At 33.8% G+C, this 16112-nt stretch overlaps 1 protein-coding gene across 4 annotated transcripts in view; it reads left to right on the top strand.

The window, feature by feature from the left end:
- SDCCAG8 (SHH signaling and ciliogenesis regulator SDCCAG8) overlaps nucleotides 1-16112 on the top strand; it is a 110580-nt gene that overhangs the window by 15237 nt on the left and 79231 nt on the right. For all 4 annotated transcript variants that reach the window (XM_054064141.1, XM_054064142.1, XM_054064140.1 and 1 more), the window contains exons 7-12: nucleotides 541-605; nucleotides 2746-2934; nucleotides 4960-5098; nucleotides 7629-7781; nucleotides 9350-9484; nucleotides 12681-12797. In XM_054064141.1, coding sequence (XP_053920116.1) covers nucleotides 541-605; nucleotides 2746-2934; nucleotides 4960-5098; nucleotides 7629-7781; nucleotides 9350-9484; nucleotides 12681-12797 — 798 coding nt within the window. The remainder of the gene's footprint in view (nucleotides 1-540; nucleotides 606-2745; nucleotides 2935-4959; nucleotides 5099-7628; nucleotides 7782-9349; nucleotides 9485-12680; nucleotides 12798-16112) is intronic.

The raw sequence follows: 16112 nt of genomic DNA, 5'->3' as shown, positions 1-16112 counted from the left end.
ATATTTAAAGCAAAAGAATCACATTCATTGTGACTTTTTTTCCTAAGAAACGTAGTGAGCTAAATCTCTGGGATTTTATCTGGTTCGTCATGACCATTGTGTTTAATATTGGTGTGGTTGATTTATGTATCTAGTTCTTCACCAGGTAATAAGAACTCATTATATTGCAAGTAAGTAGCCTGTATACTTGAAGTTCCTCAAAATTGCTCTTTTTATTTCTGCTGACTTGTGGGAGAGCAAGCAAAGTTGAGACAAGATCATCAGTTGTAAATCATTGTAGATGGCTGTAGTTGAAGCTGGAGCAATTTACCATATGAGTATATGGCAAGATGTATAGAAATAAGAGAATGGGTGCGTTGTTCAATTTGTAGATTTCACAAGTGTGAAATATTTGGATTTCTCTTGACACTAATGTTTCAACAAGTTCAAATCTTCAGGGGAAAAGAATGAATGTTGCTAATATGTAGATTTATTTATAAAGACAATATTATGAAGAAAAGAAAGCAAAAGACACTTATTTTCTCTCATCTTTTTCTAAAGGAGAAACTGAAACTTCTTTATCAAGAAAAGGTCAATGTTCTTGATGCTCAAGTACAGTCTCTAAGGTAAAGTGATTTTTTTTTAGTTGAAATTACTGTTAATAAATTATCACTTCATAACAACATGAACCACTCTTAATTTGAATTTAAGTAAGAGAATGCCTGAATGTCTAAATGTCATGTTTTTGATACTATCCCTGAAAGCTGGTTTTACATGAAGCTTTTTCAAATATAAATGGAGTGAAATTTATTATACTGCTATTATATAGCAACATTAGCAATATTCAATTAAATTTTTATTCTTTTTACCATTTTTCTTTGTAGAAAGATTGTGTCTGTTAAAATTAGACCAATCAAATAAAAAAGAGAAGTCAGAATTTTAACTTGTGTAAGCTTTTCCCATAATTAGCTGCTTCCTACTAATATTTTATATCACAAGTTTTAAAAATCTTAAGCATCAAGATAGTTGAGTTTACGTGATGTTTACAACTAGTTTAGGAGGAGGAAAACATAGTTTTGAAGCATGCAGGCAGCGTTTCCGGTTATATAACATGCATATCTTTAAACACAAAAATATTTGAAAAGAAGTCCTCTAGTACTCTTCAAAATATTAAAGGTTTGAATAGAACTATGGAAAAACAGAGATAGAAGCAACCACTTTAGGATTTGATGTTCTGGAGTAAACCTCCCCCTGTAAAGGTGCATTCATGATACTGCTACTGAATTTCTTCAATGATGTTGTTCCCCTAAATAAATTGTGGGTTTGTGTGTCTTGAAATTCTAGACTGGGGTGTGTGTGTAATAAGAGTTACTGGTAGGGAGACAAGGTGAAATATGCCTTCTTGGAGGAGTGAAATCTTAAAACGTGCAGAGCCAATTGTGCTAGTGAAAGTAAAGGAGGACCTTGCATTTCAGCTACATAATCCAGTTCTGCCCTCCTTCCCACACCTGCCTTCCTAGCTTTAAGTGTAATATATATATACAGAAATAAATATCGGAGGCTAACATAGTCTGAACATTTCCACAAGTACATTATTCAACTTCTCGATTTCTCCTAAGGCCCATGGTCTTTCAAACTGCAAGTTGTGCAAAGGACTTGAGCATTTGCTAAATTTTAATTAAAGTGAGAAATTATATCTCTTTCAATGGGACCATCCTTGGCTTTTTATGTTAAGCATGAATTTAAGTACAACTCACTGGTTTCTGTCCAAGATTCAGCAACAATAGGTCTGTTGTACCATCACTGTCTAAGGTTATATGCACAGTAAATTCTGTTCAGGTTATGCAGCGTTATATTTAATAAACCAACTACTAAAATTGGAAAAGTGCACAGAAGATTTCCCAGATGGAAATAAGCATGCTTGCAGCGTGTGTATCATGTGCTCTGTAAATCCAATGCAACCAGAATGTGTCAGACTTACTCTGTGTATGCTGCCCAGATGGCCTGCATAACAGACCAAAAGCTTTGGATTCATCGCACAATTTGTGAAATTGATCTGTATATGCATAGTGTGCATTTGTCTGGAACTTCCGGATGTCAGCATTCCTACTGTTTGTGTTCTCCCCAGCCTGACACATGCTTGGAAATTCTGGAGAAAATTCTTCAGAGCACCTGGTGAAAATTTTGGAGACAAATAAAAAACCTACCCTGTTTTTCTGGAGATGCAATTGACCTCAAGTTTGTGTGTATCTTGGGATCATAGCAAATGTGTTGAATACATCTGGGTTTTATCTAGAGAGCATGGGGGACTTTTCCTTTATATTGCAACTTTACAGTTAGTTTGACAGTAGAGAAGAATTTAGAAGTTAATATTATTCACGATAAAAAGAGAATAAATAATTAGGGTATTGAAATATTTAGACAACTGATAGTGTTTCTTGCCAGTGAATCCTTTACTCTGTTCAGACAATATGTAAACCTACAGGTTTCATCTAATAATTTTCTGTGTAATTTCACTACTTTCTGGTACTACAGAGGGAAGGAACAAATTAGTATTATTTTGTCTATTAATATTTTTGTCAGGCAATTCAGCTATTATTTGTCTGTTAAAGTCTTCCTTAGGCTTCTGAAATATGTAAAATATTGTTCATTACAAAAATTCTTACAGTTATTTTTAGGTTGCACCTGTAATTATATATTACATCTAAATATAACTTGTAGAATTGTTTGATTGCTCAAATAATATTTTATATTTCTTCTTTATAGAAAAGACCTTTCAGAATCTCAAAAGACATGCCAAGATTTGGAAGGAAGATTAAAACACCAGAAGTCACTTGTTTCAGCCACAAATTCCATTCGTGTTGGTGGTCTGTGTCTAAAATGTGCACAACATGAGGCAGTTCTTGCACAGACTCATTCTAATGTTCACGTACAGACCATTGAAAGAGTAACAAAGTAGGTTTAGAGGGTATTTACTTTCTCATTGAAAGTATAGGTGCTTAACATTAAACCACGTATGTCTCAATGTGTTGTGTTGCATTCATTGAGATGTGCACTTGCAGAACAATGGAGTCCCAAGCTGAAGTTATAATACTAAAATCGATGGCAGAATATGAGTGTAGGTGCTAACCACTTTGAAACCCATGGTAGGATTGCTACTTATTTCAACTGGGAAAAAATGTTAGTTGTTTTCTTGTAATTATGATACCTTGGACTGTCCAGATAATCAGACTGTTGGCAGTTTGTTTCCTGCACTTTTTGTACAAACAAACCCATCACTCTGTCAGAACAAATGTTATGGAAGTCCATATATTTTGATTGATTATTTCCTGCAAAAGTTCCTTACCTTCCTGTAGCTGGAAGTTTTTCTCCTTACATTTGGGAAAGTTTCAGGATACATCAGCAGTGTAATCCTTTCCTCCTTGAATTTGCTTAGTAGATCAAGTGATTGGGGTGGAATGCATTGCTCCTCCCTAACTACAGCAAGTCAAGGAAAAAAGTTCCTTTGGATAAAAAAATGAAATTGTTTTCTGCAGCCTTTTTTTAATTGCAACTTTTATTTGAATTATTTTAGAATACAGATATAGAGGCTAGACGTAATACGTATAATTCAGAAATCCCAACAGCATTAAAATATTTTATTCTTAAGAAATTCTACTAGTCGCTCATCTTCAAAAATCTCTCCCTTTTTCAATGCTAGTTATAATGATAGGATGCTGCAGCCTTCTCTGAGTTTGTTACCCTGACATCTATTTATTGGCGTATATCTTGAAGCTGCTGTGGATTTCCGAAGTTTTAGAACGAGCTTGCTGGAGATGAGGCAGTGGGTCATTTAGAAGCAAGAAGACTTGAAGGGACATAGTACACATAGTCTGTCAAACGGCCCTTTACTCATTAGATGGCTCTTGCCAAGATTTATGTGTTTTTCTGTTGAGTCCAAGAATTTTCTCGGAAAGCTCTCTGCAAAAAAGTCACATTTCAAAATATGCTTCCTTAAGAAAATAATTGTCACAGACAATGGAAAATATCAACAAACCATAAATCAGTATATTCTTGTCATCTTTTATTGTAGTGCAGTTTGAAATAAAATATTTGAACCAACCTATTTATCTTTCTTAAACTATTATTTCAGTTTGAGATTTAATAAAGTCTGAAACCTACATCTCCCTGTGATGCAGCTTACTAAAAGCAAAGATATTTCAGTAGGGATTTTCAAAGCAACTGTCCAAATCTTGTTGAAATAAAATTTCAAAATATGATTCTTAGTTCTCTGGCAAATACAACTGTGTTACTATTCTACAAGGAGGGGAGGGGGAAACCCCAAACCCAAACAGAACAGTTTTCAACTAGAATCTCTAGTTGCACCTAAAGCACAATTATACTCTTAATTTGAAAGCTTTTAACATATCCTTTTGACATAGATCTCAGTTTCTTAGTTAATAAAAGTTCTGATGGGATGTAGAATCCAGAACTATTATTCTTCAGTTTAGTTCGAGTTTGCAGTGAAGGGCTGTTGATTTTCATTAATTTATTTAGTGGTCTGAGTTACTTGTTAAACCTAACTCTTGTTCTTACTTTTTTCTTCCTCTTTTGCATTTAATAACACTATAATTTCATAACACTTCAACCTCTTTAACAGAAACTTGGCTGGTTTGGTTTTTTGTTGGCTTGGATCCTAATTTTGTGTTGCCAACAGAATGATGCTCAGCTTCAATATATTTATGACTTGACCTCTGCTGCCATTACAGGCAGTTTTACTAATGGTCTATCCTTCTGTAGTGAAGGACTAGTCAGCAAAAAAATGGTATTTTTTATGTTTTAATATCTGTCTTTTTCTCTTAATCCTCACTGTTTTTAGTCTTGCTTCACTTACCAGTCCTACATCTTTTATCTGTTAATGTTTTGTATTTGATAAACCTATTGGTTGGGTTTTTCTCTTGAGAAAAGATATAGAAATCTCTGATTTTTCTTTCTATGCAGAGAAAGAGATGATTTGATGGATGCACTTGTTTCACTGAGACGAAATATGAAAAAGATGCAAGAAAGAGAATCTAATGCCTGTGAGCAAGTTAAACAAGCTGTGCAAATGGCAGAAGAGGCCAATTTAGAAAAAACAAAGGTAATTCATCAAGAAACAAAAGCTTTTCAGTATTCAGATATACTACGGAAGTTAATTACTTTTCATGCTAATGAGAGAATACACACGTAAGGTCTTTATCACATGCTGATTTGATGCAGTAGATTTAAAAGTATTGCGCTGTGACGGTTTCTGACTATTAACATGAATTCTGTATTTGATTCTTTAAATTCCTATCAAGACTGTAGGGTGTGTTACGTTTTTAGACTGTCATTTAAATTCTGAGGTAGTACACAGCTAGGTGATAGAGACTGAATGGTGGAATGGTTAACATTAGAGGGCATTTATGACATGTAGATATGAAGTATACTATTTATGTATGATAATTCTCATATCGTATTTCTGATCTACTCGGGGAGGAATGCTCGAATTTTTTACAAAGAATTTTTTACAAAGAATTTTTGCTTCAGATGAGTGTAGTGCAAGAACTGATTAGCTAACAGACTTGTTTGAAGATGAGAAGTCCTGTCTGATGCTACCTTTTGGTGCTGTGTAATAACAATGATAAAACTAGTTCTGATCTAATACATGTGTTAGCCCTAGTTATGATATACAACCAATCAATATTGACCTCAATTATTTCCTTGATATTTAGTGACATCTACTGTATTATTAGTGAATTACTGTGGAATTGAGACAGGGCTGTTTTTTTCCAAATGAGGTGTTGTTGTCTTTAATAGTGGACAAGACTGATGAATTTGTTCTGTTGATCAAATTAGTGTTATTCATCCAGTGTTGTAAGAGAGCTTTTGTGTGTGTGTAGGGTCCTTAACTATAAACGGTGGAGGAAAAACAAAATAATGAGGAATTAGAAATAATATATACTTGTTATAGCGATACTCTGAAGTTCAGTTTTACAGCTCCTTGTTCCTTACTGAACAAAGAATCCTTCTGAGCTCAGTGTTCACCTGTCCCATCCTGTCCCTGAGTTAAACTTTTAAATTGCTTACTGGTTCGCTTTTTTGGGTGTGGATTCTACAATTATCTGATAGAAATGTTACTTACTGCTATTTAAAACTGCACAAAATGCTTCTGCTACATGCTGTAAAGGGAGATTCTCTGATCTTCCTGTTTTTTTATTTCATGTTAGAAATCTTTATTTTAATTTTTAAAAAGAAAAGCCCTTATTCAGTGTAGCTCAAGTTAGAAATGTGGTGTAAGAGTAAAACTTACAAGACAAATTAGTAGAACCTTTGGTAAAATGGGTCTTTGTACCTCTACTGTTTCTGCTGCATAAAGCAGTTCTGCAGGTTCTCTACTGGCCGCTCTCTTCACTGCGGCAATGAAATGTGAAGTGCTATCTGTTTGTGTACAAGATTCAATAGTATTCTTTTTTTTCCATGCTCAAAAATTGTTGTAATATGAAGGAACAGGAAGAAATCTTTTACTTAAGCTGCATTAATTTACCATTTTTACATGTACTAGTATTTTTCTGGGTAAGTAGAAACCGTCCTTTATTTTCCCAGTCTTATTCTACTCTAAAGATGAAGTACGGTTTTCTTTTGTGATTATCATGGAATTCAACAGAACAGTCCACATAAGACAGGTGAGGAATTAGTCTTTGGAAGCCAAATGTGTTGTAATTGCAGTTTACTCATGAGGTAGCAAGCTACCTTTAGGGTGCTTTGAATACTTCAGTTTACTTAATGGAGTAGTGTATTTCTGATTTAAACTGACATAACACGACTCATATCCCTTTGTCAGGGATCCATGAGCATAAATTGATAGATTTTATTTTTTTTCCTTGCTTTTCTAGAAGATCCTATCTACTGTGTTTCTTGCATATAAACTTATCTTTCTTCTGGTTTGATAGAAGAACATCTATAACCCATGTTTTAGCACTTCAAATTAGGCAGGACACTTCAGAGTTTTTGGTAGATGTAATCTTCTTTATTTGACAGTTCTGAAACTAAAAAAGAATTCTTTCGTTTTCTCTTCAGTTAAACCTTCCAGATTTCTTCTTAGCCTTCTGCATGTAGTAATTCACTTCAGGTAGAAGTGCATACATTACTTGTTTGTTTATTTTTTCCTTCAGCTGTACAGTTGTGCAGTAACCACAGTGTTTGCAGGGACAAAATATTGCAGGCTGGTTCTAATGATGTACATTCATGAATTTTAAATGCATGGCAAATAATCATCTTAGTTTTAGAAGAACTGATATCTGTGTAGAAAATACACTCCGAAAAATGATTCCATCTTTGCCATGACTTTTAAAATCTAATAGATTTATTAATTACCCTAAAGCACATATATTCCTACTAACATGTAGTTAATCAATTTGTTAATCTACTTTAGTAGATTGTAGTGTAACTTTAGTAGATTGTAGTAACAATTTGTTAATCTACTTTAAATATTTACACAGTATTGTGTATATAAACATCATAATAGCTCTGTAAAGCAAATAAAGTCCATCCTTTCTAGTAGCAAATTTGTTTATCTGAAGGCATTTGATAAATACAGTATCCAAATAAAATTTTAGATTTCTTCCACTTAAAAAAATATTTTTTTCTAGGCTCTAGTCCAGTGTCAGCAGCTGAAAAGTGAGATGGAACGGCAGAAGAATCGTCTTGAAATGGAGTTATCTGCCCAGCTAAATAAGAGGACTGATGAAAAAGAAGCACTGCGGGAAGAAATGAAGAAGGAAAGGGCAGGCTTGGCAGCAATGGTATGAGATGTTCTTCTTCTGTTTATATATTACAACAAGTGTATGGTTCTCTTTAAACTTTCTGTGCTTGTTTTTCATTTTGTTCAGATTTGGATTTGAGAGCTCATTAAATGACTTTCACCATAGTTTTAAACCAGTGGTGGACTTGGAGTCTGAATAATTGAGTCTAATGCTGTGTTACTAGATAGATACTAAGTTGCTGATGTTATGCACTTAATTTAGTTCGCATGCTGTTTTCTAATGCACCTTGTCAAAACAGGAAAGGGTTAAGTAATATTACTTAGATGTCCAAGTCAAGCATTCAGATCTGGGTAAGCACATGTCAAATTTAGGATTCTTTGCTGCTTTGAGCTTACATATACTTAAAGTTGCAATATGATAATTGCAATCTATTATGGTATTTTTCAAAGTGATCTTATCATAGGCTTCATTTGTCCGCTTGCATAAATGTGTTAGAATCTTTTTTCTCATTTTTGCTTTTTGATGTTTACAAGCTCTGAGATAGATTCTATCTCATCTTTTATTCTGTAACCGTTACACCAGAGCCTTGATAACCTGGTTTTAGACTTCTTGATGCTAGTGTAATCTGAGTACAATACGTAAGGTTTTTCTGCCCTTTTTTTATTTTACTTTTTAAAGTAAAAGATACAAGCATCTCATAACTTTTTTGGTGGAATAATCTACTTTGTGTCGCTATATTACTTTGTATTTTATTGCCCACTGGTATTTGTTTTACTGCAACTGATTTCATTTGAAAAAGTTATAGTCCTTTTTTTATTTTATCATTTATTTTTGTGAAGTGAGTTGTTTGAAGGGGCAATTGGCATGATATGTTGATTAGGTGGATGTATGAGTGAAAAATAGTTATGAGTATTTAATCCTTTAGGTTTGAGTTTGAGTTCCTGTACGCTAACCTAGAACTGTCAGACTCCGTTATTTCCACTTATATTAGTAAGCTTCAGGGTTAAATAGCTGAAGGGTCACTGTCTCTGTTTTATTGTTACATTTTTTTACCATTCAGCAGAATTTGATCTCAATTACATTAGAATTTATAACATACTATTTCTGTATGTTTTTTTTTAAAACATGCTTTGATCTATAGTGCTGAAATGTCTTCTGAACTTGAAAATTAATTTGAAAACTGTTTGCAATGACCATTTTCTTTATCTGGGGGAACATGATTTGGTTTCAGTCAATCTACCTAAGACTGGATAAGGCGTTAAGTCGTACTCTTACAGCTGCAAGACTAATGCAACCAGCTTCTTCTGACACTTTTTGTAACATACGAACAAGTACTGGAGACTATTATGGGTCATGAAAAATGTCAACCTACACTACTGTATGATAAATTAATTCAGAATAACGCACCTATTATTAAAATAATTTATCCATATTCTGTTATATTTTAGTTTATATTTTATTATGTGTTTTTATTGTATGTGTTTTTTATTATATTTTTAATGTTATGTATTTTGGGTACATACTGTTGCTTTCAAGGAGAAAACCCTACAAGACTCAGATTTGTAGTTGGTCGAACTGTGCCAATATTTTTCTTCGGCTTTTTGCAGGTGACGGCCATGTCTGAGAATGTGGCCATGTTGGAGGCTCAGGTAGAGAGAATTACAAGGGAAAAGAACTCTTTAGTTAACAAATTAGAAGAATCACAACGTCAGCTTGAATCTCATGAAATGGAGATGAATAAGGTAGGCATATTAATGAGCTTGGTTTACCTTATCATTGTGATGTGAAAGACGAGAATTCTTTTCTTTCTGCATTTTCCGCTATATTGGCAAAGAACACGTGACAAATGTCAACTTTGTGTGAATATCCCAGAGGCACAGTTTTATTAGTGAAAAGGTAACTTTTTCAGTCTGCCAGATCACCTTGTGATGCAGAAGCTAACCTTTCTACCTTGCAGACTACGTAAATCACTATTTAATACTGCAATCCAGTGTTTCTTTAAAATTTGCTTTTGTTGTAAGCGAGACAACTTAGTATTCAACTCTGTCTTATAATTGCTACCTCTGGGATATGCAGTGCTAAAGTAAAGGGAGTTGTATCAAATCTTTGTTTTTCAAAGACTTTCCTGTAGAATTTGTACGTGCTGTACTGCGTCATTCTTTAATATTGACAGTATGCCTTTTACAAAGAGGCCTTTATTCCGGTTAAGAACTATAGCTTAACACCTGTCTATGTATGCATATCACTTCTGGGTACTTTATTTTGCATGTGTTTCTCAACCTATTAAAGCCTCGATGTGGGTTATTGGAAAAAGAAAAAACTAAGGCCATCCAAAACTTATGCTGGGGGATGACACATTGTTAAAATGATTATTTTTATTAGCTTAGTTTTGTCATTCACTTTTTATAGAAATAATTTCAGCTTCATGAAGATAAGGGGTTGCTAAATTTCTGCAGAATAGGCAATCTGAAAATTCAGATTTATTTTTTTTTTACAGCCTCTTGAAATGTCTGTGTACCTTACCAATAATTTTGTGGCCAATCTTACCTCCCTAGCTGTTAATTGCAATGTTTTGGGGAGTGATTAGTTCTTTAGGCCTCTGGAGACTTCTGGAAAGCTTTTAGTCTTCCTCTGCTGCCCCTGCTGGTAGAAATAGGCGAAAGTGTGGAAAATTTACAGTAAAATTTCATTTGAAAGACAAAGGAGGGAGCTTTTTAAGAATGTCGAAATTGTTTGATTTATGATTTCTGAATTATGCTTTTGATTTTTCAAACTGGTTTTGCGGATGACCAGCACCACTTACAAGGGCAAGGAGTGGGAGAAAGAGGTAGTAGGCATAAATACCCATCGGTATGGAAAGAGCAACTTTATAGCACAGCAATTTGAAGCAATCTCTCACAAGAGTGACACTGTGGTTCCAGTCCCTGCTTCAGTTGATATTAATACAAAGGTGAATAGGAGGCCACCTTGCCATAATCTATACTGGGTTTTTAATGCACTGTCCTGAGAGACTGGAAAACTGCTTTTGTGTCCTTGTTCTGAACTGAGAGACCTCAAATATCCTGGAGGAAAGTTCTGACCATTGAGCTATTGGAATCATGTGCATCGCCCTGACCTTTCATTGGCTATGTGAATGTCGTTTATGCCTGCTTCTGAATCTAACTCCTTGTTGCCGAACTCAGTATGCCATTATTAAAACAGGAAATAGCAATATTTTTCTTTTTGAGTTTTATCTGAAATATTTTTTCGTACGTGCAACAGAAGTCAGGACAAAAAAGTTTGGAGTGACAATCCTTTTCCCTCATTCTGAACTATGAGGAAACTGAAAAATCCATTATTATGACAGCACCATCTGCTGATTGTTCTGCGTTATTCTCTTTGTACAATGTGTAGAGGAGCTGAAGGCGAGGATAACTGTATTTTTTTTTTTTTTTAATCTTGCTTGTAGGAAGTGACATATAGCGCTTTGTTACATCCTTCATATAAAGGAAGGAAGTAGAGGCAAGGTTGGAAGGCTGTGTAATTGCATCTTAGGATTTTTAATGTGCATGTGATATTTCAGTATTAAAAAAATAATGCTTTAGAACTTTGCCGTTCTTCAAAGCATTTGCTACTTTGTAGTATTTGCAACAGGGTTAAATTCAAAGCTGTCCTTTGAATTTCTAAATGACACTGTTTCATGTAGTTGGGACAGTTTGTTTTCTTTTTTTCTAAGGTGATTTGATTGCAGTGTGCGTCCATATTTTCTTTTACCTTGTTTGTTAAGAAGGGAAAAAAAAATTAGTGAAAATGAGAAGAGGTATGGGGTGAGACTGAAAAATAGGAATTAATTTGGGTTGTAGAATGTGTGTGAGGATATTGTTGAGAAGCACAAAGGATTGTAGCAGCAAATTAAAAATGTGCACATTTAGGAAGCAAGTCTGGTGAAATAATAAGTGGGGCAGGAAAGCAGAGTGGGTTGTAAAGAAAGTTCTCTAAGACTGGCTTCGAGTAAACATATTTGTGTTCTCGTTAGGGAGTGTGCATGTATTCATATTTGGTTAATTGAGGTGAAATGAACAGGCACAAATTAGAGGTGATGGCACAGGATAAGGACGAAAAGAAGACAGCTTGTCCACTATGCTTCTCCATTCCCAAAAGATAATATCAAATAGAATCCTTTAAAAGTCTTAGCTTGGAAATGAGAGAATAACATTCCTGCACAGCAGTAGTGCAAATTATGTGGTAGGGACTCGTGTGGGTGTTTTTTTAATCTAGCCCATCTCCAGACCCTCTAAAATTGAGCTGCTTTCAGATATAGAGGAGTGAGGAGGTAACATCATGAGCATCCCAACAGCAGAGAATAATTGTTGCCTTTTCTTTCAATATTACTTTGATCCATTTCTTGTGGCCTGTGCATGTATCTGAATCAGGCATTGCTTTTAAGGAATTTGTCTTTGGTTTGTAGTAAGTCTGTAATGTGCTGATCTGACTTGAAAAAATATGGTATTAACATTTAAACATTTTCTTTCTTAACAGTGGAAAATTGACAAGATAAGAAATTATGCCCTTTTGTAGGATTGCGATAGATCTTTTACTTCTAGGTTTTGAAAGTGTCGACATAGACTTTCCTGGGATTTTAGAGAGAGGGGGAGAAAATGAAACCAGCAACTGTAGTTTTAGTAGCACATATATTTACAATGTAAATATTTATACTTTGCAAAGTCTTGATCCAAATATAATTGAATCTAGAAAGCACTGCATATTTCAAAGTTAATGACTATATAGAGAATTCAGATCCACCTTTTTATGTAAAAACACTTAGCATATGTAGCCTTAAAATATCTTGTAAATTAAAATACGTTGCGTTTAAATGACCTCTAGAGGGCACCAAAAGATCTAATTGCAAATCCTTGTCTTCTACAAGCTAGAGATCATGTTGTCTCTATAATCTAACAGGTGTGTGGAGAAATGCGCTATCAGTTGAATCAAACCAAAATGAAGAAGGATGAGGCAGAAAAGGAGCTCAGAGAGTACAGAACAAAAACAATAAGGGAGCTTGAAATTAAGGACCAGGTAAGAGATAACACTGCTATAACTTTGCAGTTATTAGAAGCGTAAGTAGGGTTATTTCAGAAGCTGGAATGATTCGTTTTTCTAATAGTGGTCATTTATTAATGTTAAATGGTTTCTAAATTAATGACAACAAACCAGCTATTACTGTTAAATAAATACCTTTTATCTTATTTTTATTTTCAGCCCTAGTATGCTTGGTTTTACGTAATACTCATCCCATGTTTTCATATAGAGTTGCTCTATCATATGTATTCATACAACGTACTTAAATTGTATGTACCGTATACATGTTTATACACTTTTTCTCACAACTAAATCCACTCATAATTATGTATACATGCAGCCTGACAAAACATTAAAAACTCTAAGTATGACCTAACTATACCAAAAATGAAAATCATTTTTCTCTCAGTTTCTGTAAAGATTCAAGGCTGATGAATGCTGGGATTCATAGAAAAGTTAAGGGAAAAAAAGAAGATAAACCAAAAATAACCTTCTAGAAAAAAATAACTATATAAACATTCCACTAAGCATTAATTGTTGATTAACTAAATCTGTGTTTTATGATAGTACAAAACCCAGTATATGCCTTGCAGGTAGTCTGTGAGAAAACATCCCATGCACTAAGAAAGATTTATAAGAGAAACCTGCGACATACTTGGCAAACAGTTTGAGCAGGTGTAATCTGTATCTTCTTAAGTGCCGTTTTTGTTGAGGCTCCATCCATTTTTCTCTACATATTAGTAATTCCAGTTATTCCTTTATAAGTTATGATTTGAACATGCAAGTGGATGTTTTCTGAGTACACAGATGTATAAGATGCACATGAGGATAGGTTTTTTTAGATGCATTTTGTTATTAGAGCAGCCTATCCAACAGTTTTTAAATCCTTCTCTTTCTTTTGTAAATAAGTGAACAAATCAGTCCCTGTGTAAGACTATATGTAGGGAAAAATGCAGTATTTCTAAAATTATATTTTTATTTACCAGTTCCCCAAAATCTTCATGCAGGACAGTAAGTGTGTTAACTTAAAAAAGTATGAGTTTAGGCTGGAAGCAATATTAGTTCAAATTGTAATCAAAAGATATGTAAAATCCAAAAGATAAGTTTATTAGATAAAGTAGCTCTTCAAATGTGTGCAAAATCATACAGTGCAGAAAAACAAGGGCCTTTCAAAGCATTTTGGTTTTGGGGTTGGCTTTTTTTTTTTTTTTTATTCCTGCATCCTTTAGGCCTAAGGACACTTTAAGAAAACAAAAAACAGGCTTGTCGTCTGTGTCTTGACAGATATCACATATAAAAGAGTTGTCATAATCTTGGCATACAAATAAAACAGGATGTGTTTAATAAGATATTTGAAGAAGTATCTTAGATTTTAAATGCTGTTCTCCAGCTTGCTTCAGGATTGCCTTTTGAACAAATTGCAAAATTTAACAAAATATTTTAACCTTATATATCGACATAGTGGTATTGTATTCTGTGTGGGAATGAATACACCAAAACTTGGTGATTTATCATTTGATATAGTTGAAGTGAAGTACTGGGAGGGGAAGTTCTTATTAGCAAGGATTATTAGAGTAATTCAGTAATTACGTAAACTGATTATATTGTTCAAATATTATTGTTGGTTCATTCAAAATAGTTTATTTTCCCTTTTTTACGTTGTCGAGCTCAGCATCTAGTAAGTGTTTTATAGCTGTGGCTTTGGTAACCAAGAAAGTTGTATATAGTTCCTAATATTATTTAACATGTTAAAAGGTGACCAGAAAGAGTCTATGTGTTTTGGGGGTTTGGGTTTTGTTCATTTAGGTTTTTTAATCAAATTTATACACTTATTAGTAAGTAATTGCAAATTATTTCATTTAAATGAAATGAAAACAGGTCAATCACATCTAACATTTTTTTTTAAAGAAAAACCTAAAATGTTTCATCTTCAAAGAAAAACCTAAAACGTTACTGGATAGCACATAGTAATTGTTCTTTGGTCTGTCAGCCATGACCTGACCTGCTGGCTAAGAAACAGAGTTGATAACTTCCTTGGCCACCATCTGTTCATAATAAATTTAGTTTTTTTAAAATAGAGACAATAATATATTAATACTTTCATGCTGTTCTTCACTAAAATGTGCATTTTTCTATTTTAAAAGCAGAGTCATGTTTCAGGTTGTCTTCTGGTATACTGAAAGTGAGTTTACTGTTTCTTGAGGTATGATTGTATCTTTAATTGTGCTGTGGATAAATTTTATTTTTGAAGAAGTAGTTTAATCCCTTTTAAAAAAGTCACGACATATAAAGTTATTCAGGTGTGTCAGAATAGGCAGAAATCTCCATGTACTATTTAGTGTCATCAGTGACATATATGTCAGTAAATAGAGATAAATATTTATCATATACTGATATTTATGAAGTTCTTAAATTTGGCTTTAGTCATTTAGGAAAACTGAAGGGAATATATCTCTTTGGTCTTATTCTTTTTTTCTTCCAATATCTCTTATCTTTTGGTGGGTTGGGAGTAATAAAAAATATTAGCACCTTGTTATGTTTTCCTGTTTATTAGTATTTGACATGAATATTGCTTAAAACAAAAATGAAGAAGCAGTGAGCAATGTTACAAGTAAAACTGAATAAGTATTTTGTAATATCATCTCTTGTGATCCTGATTAACATTAGGATTATGGAGGAAGGCGAGGGAAAGCCGTATACCACACAGTTTCTCTGCACAATACCTGCATCTGTGCATCTGGCTCAGTATGTTGTAAAGTAGCATAACCTACAGCCCTGTCTTTTTTTTTTCTCAGCCCTCTCATTGTGGATGTAGCCATGGTGAAATAACAGTGCCTTACTTAATACTTTTCCTTCTTAGGAACAACCTTTATAAGTTATATGAGTATAATGCCGCCGTGGCAGTAAACTGTGTCCACACTAGGGGTTGTACTAGCACAGCTATATCAGAGAAAAGTCACGCCCTAATCTAAATAGCTGTTATCAGAACAAAAATTGTGTGTTTGACACAGCAGGACTTTTAAAATACTTTTTCTGAGTATTTGGAAGCACTACATAGTATAATTTATGCTTTTCTAATAGAAATCTTACTTCTGACACACTATGAAATTGTTACCTCAGATCAGCATCACTTGCTCTTTTCTGCTCTGGATTATTAAAATAAAAATGAAGTACACTGTTAATAACTTGCTTTCTGTTTGTCTGTAAATAGTTTTTATTTGGTTTATAAAATCTTGCAAGCTTGTAGAAGTGAAAACAGATTTGTCGTATTTGTTTATTCAGTCCCAGCCAACGTGGACATCATCCTTATTA

The sequence above is a fragment of the Cuculus canorus genome, chromosome 3, assembly GCF_017976375.1.
Source record: "Cuculus canorus isolate bCucCan1 chromosome 3, bCucCan1.pri, whole genome shotgun sequence".
Classification (NCBI taxonomy): Eukaryota; Metazoa; Chordata; class Aves; order Cuculiformes; family Cuculidae; genus Cuculus; species Cuculus canorus.
Note: the sequence above shows the minus strand (reverse complement) of the source record. Positions and strands in the feature narration are given on the sequence as shown.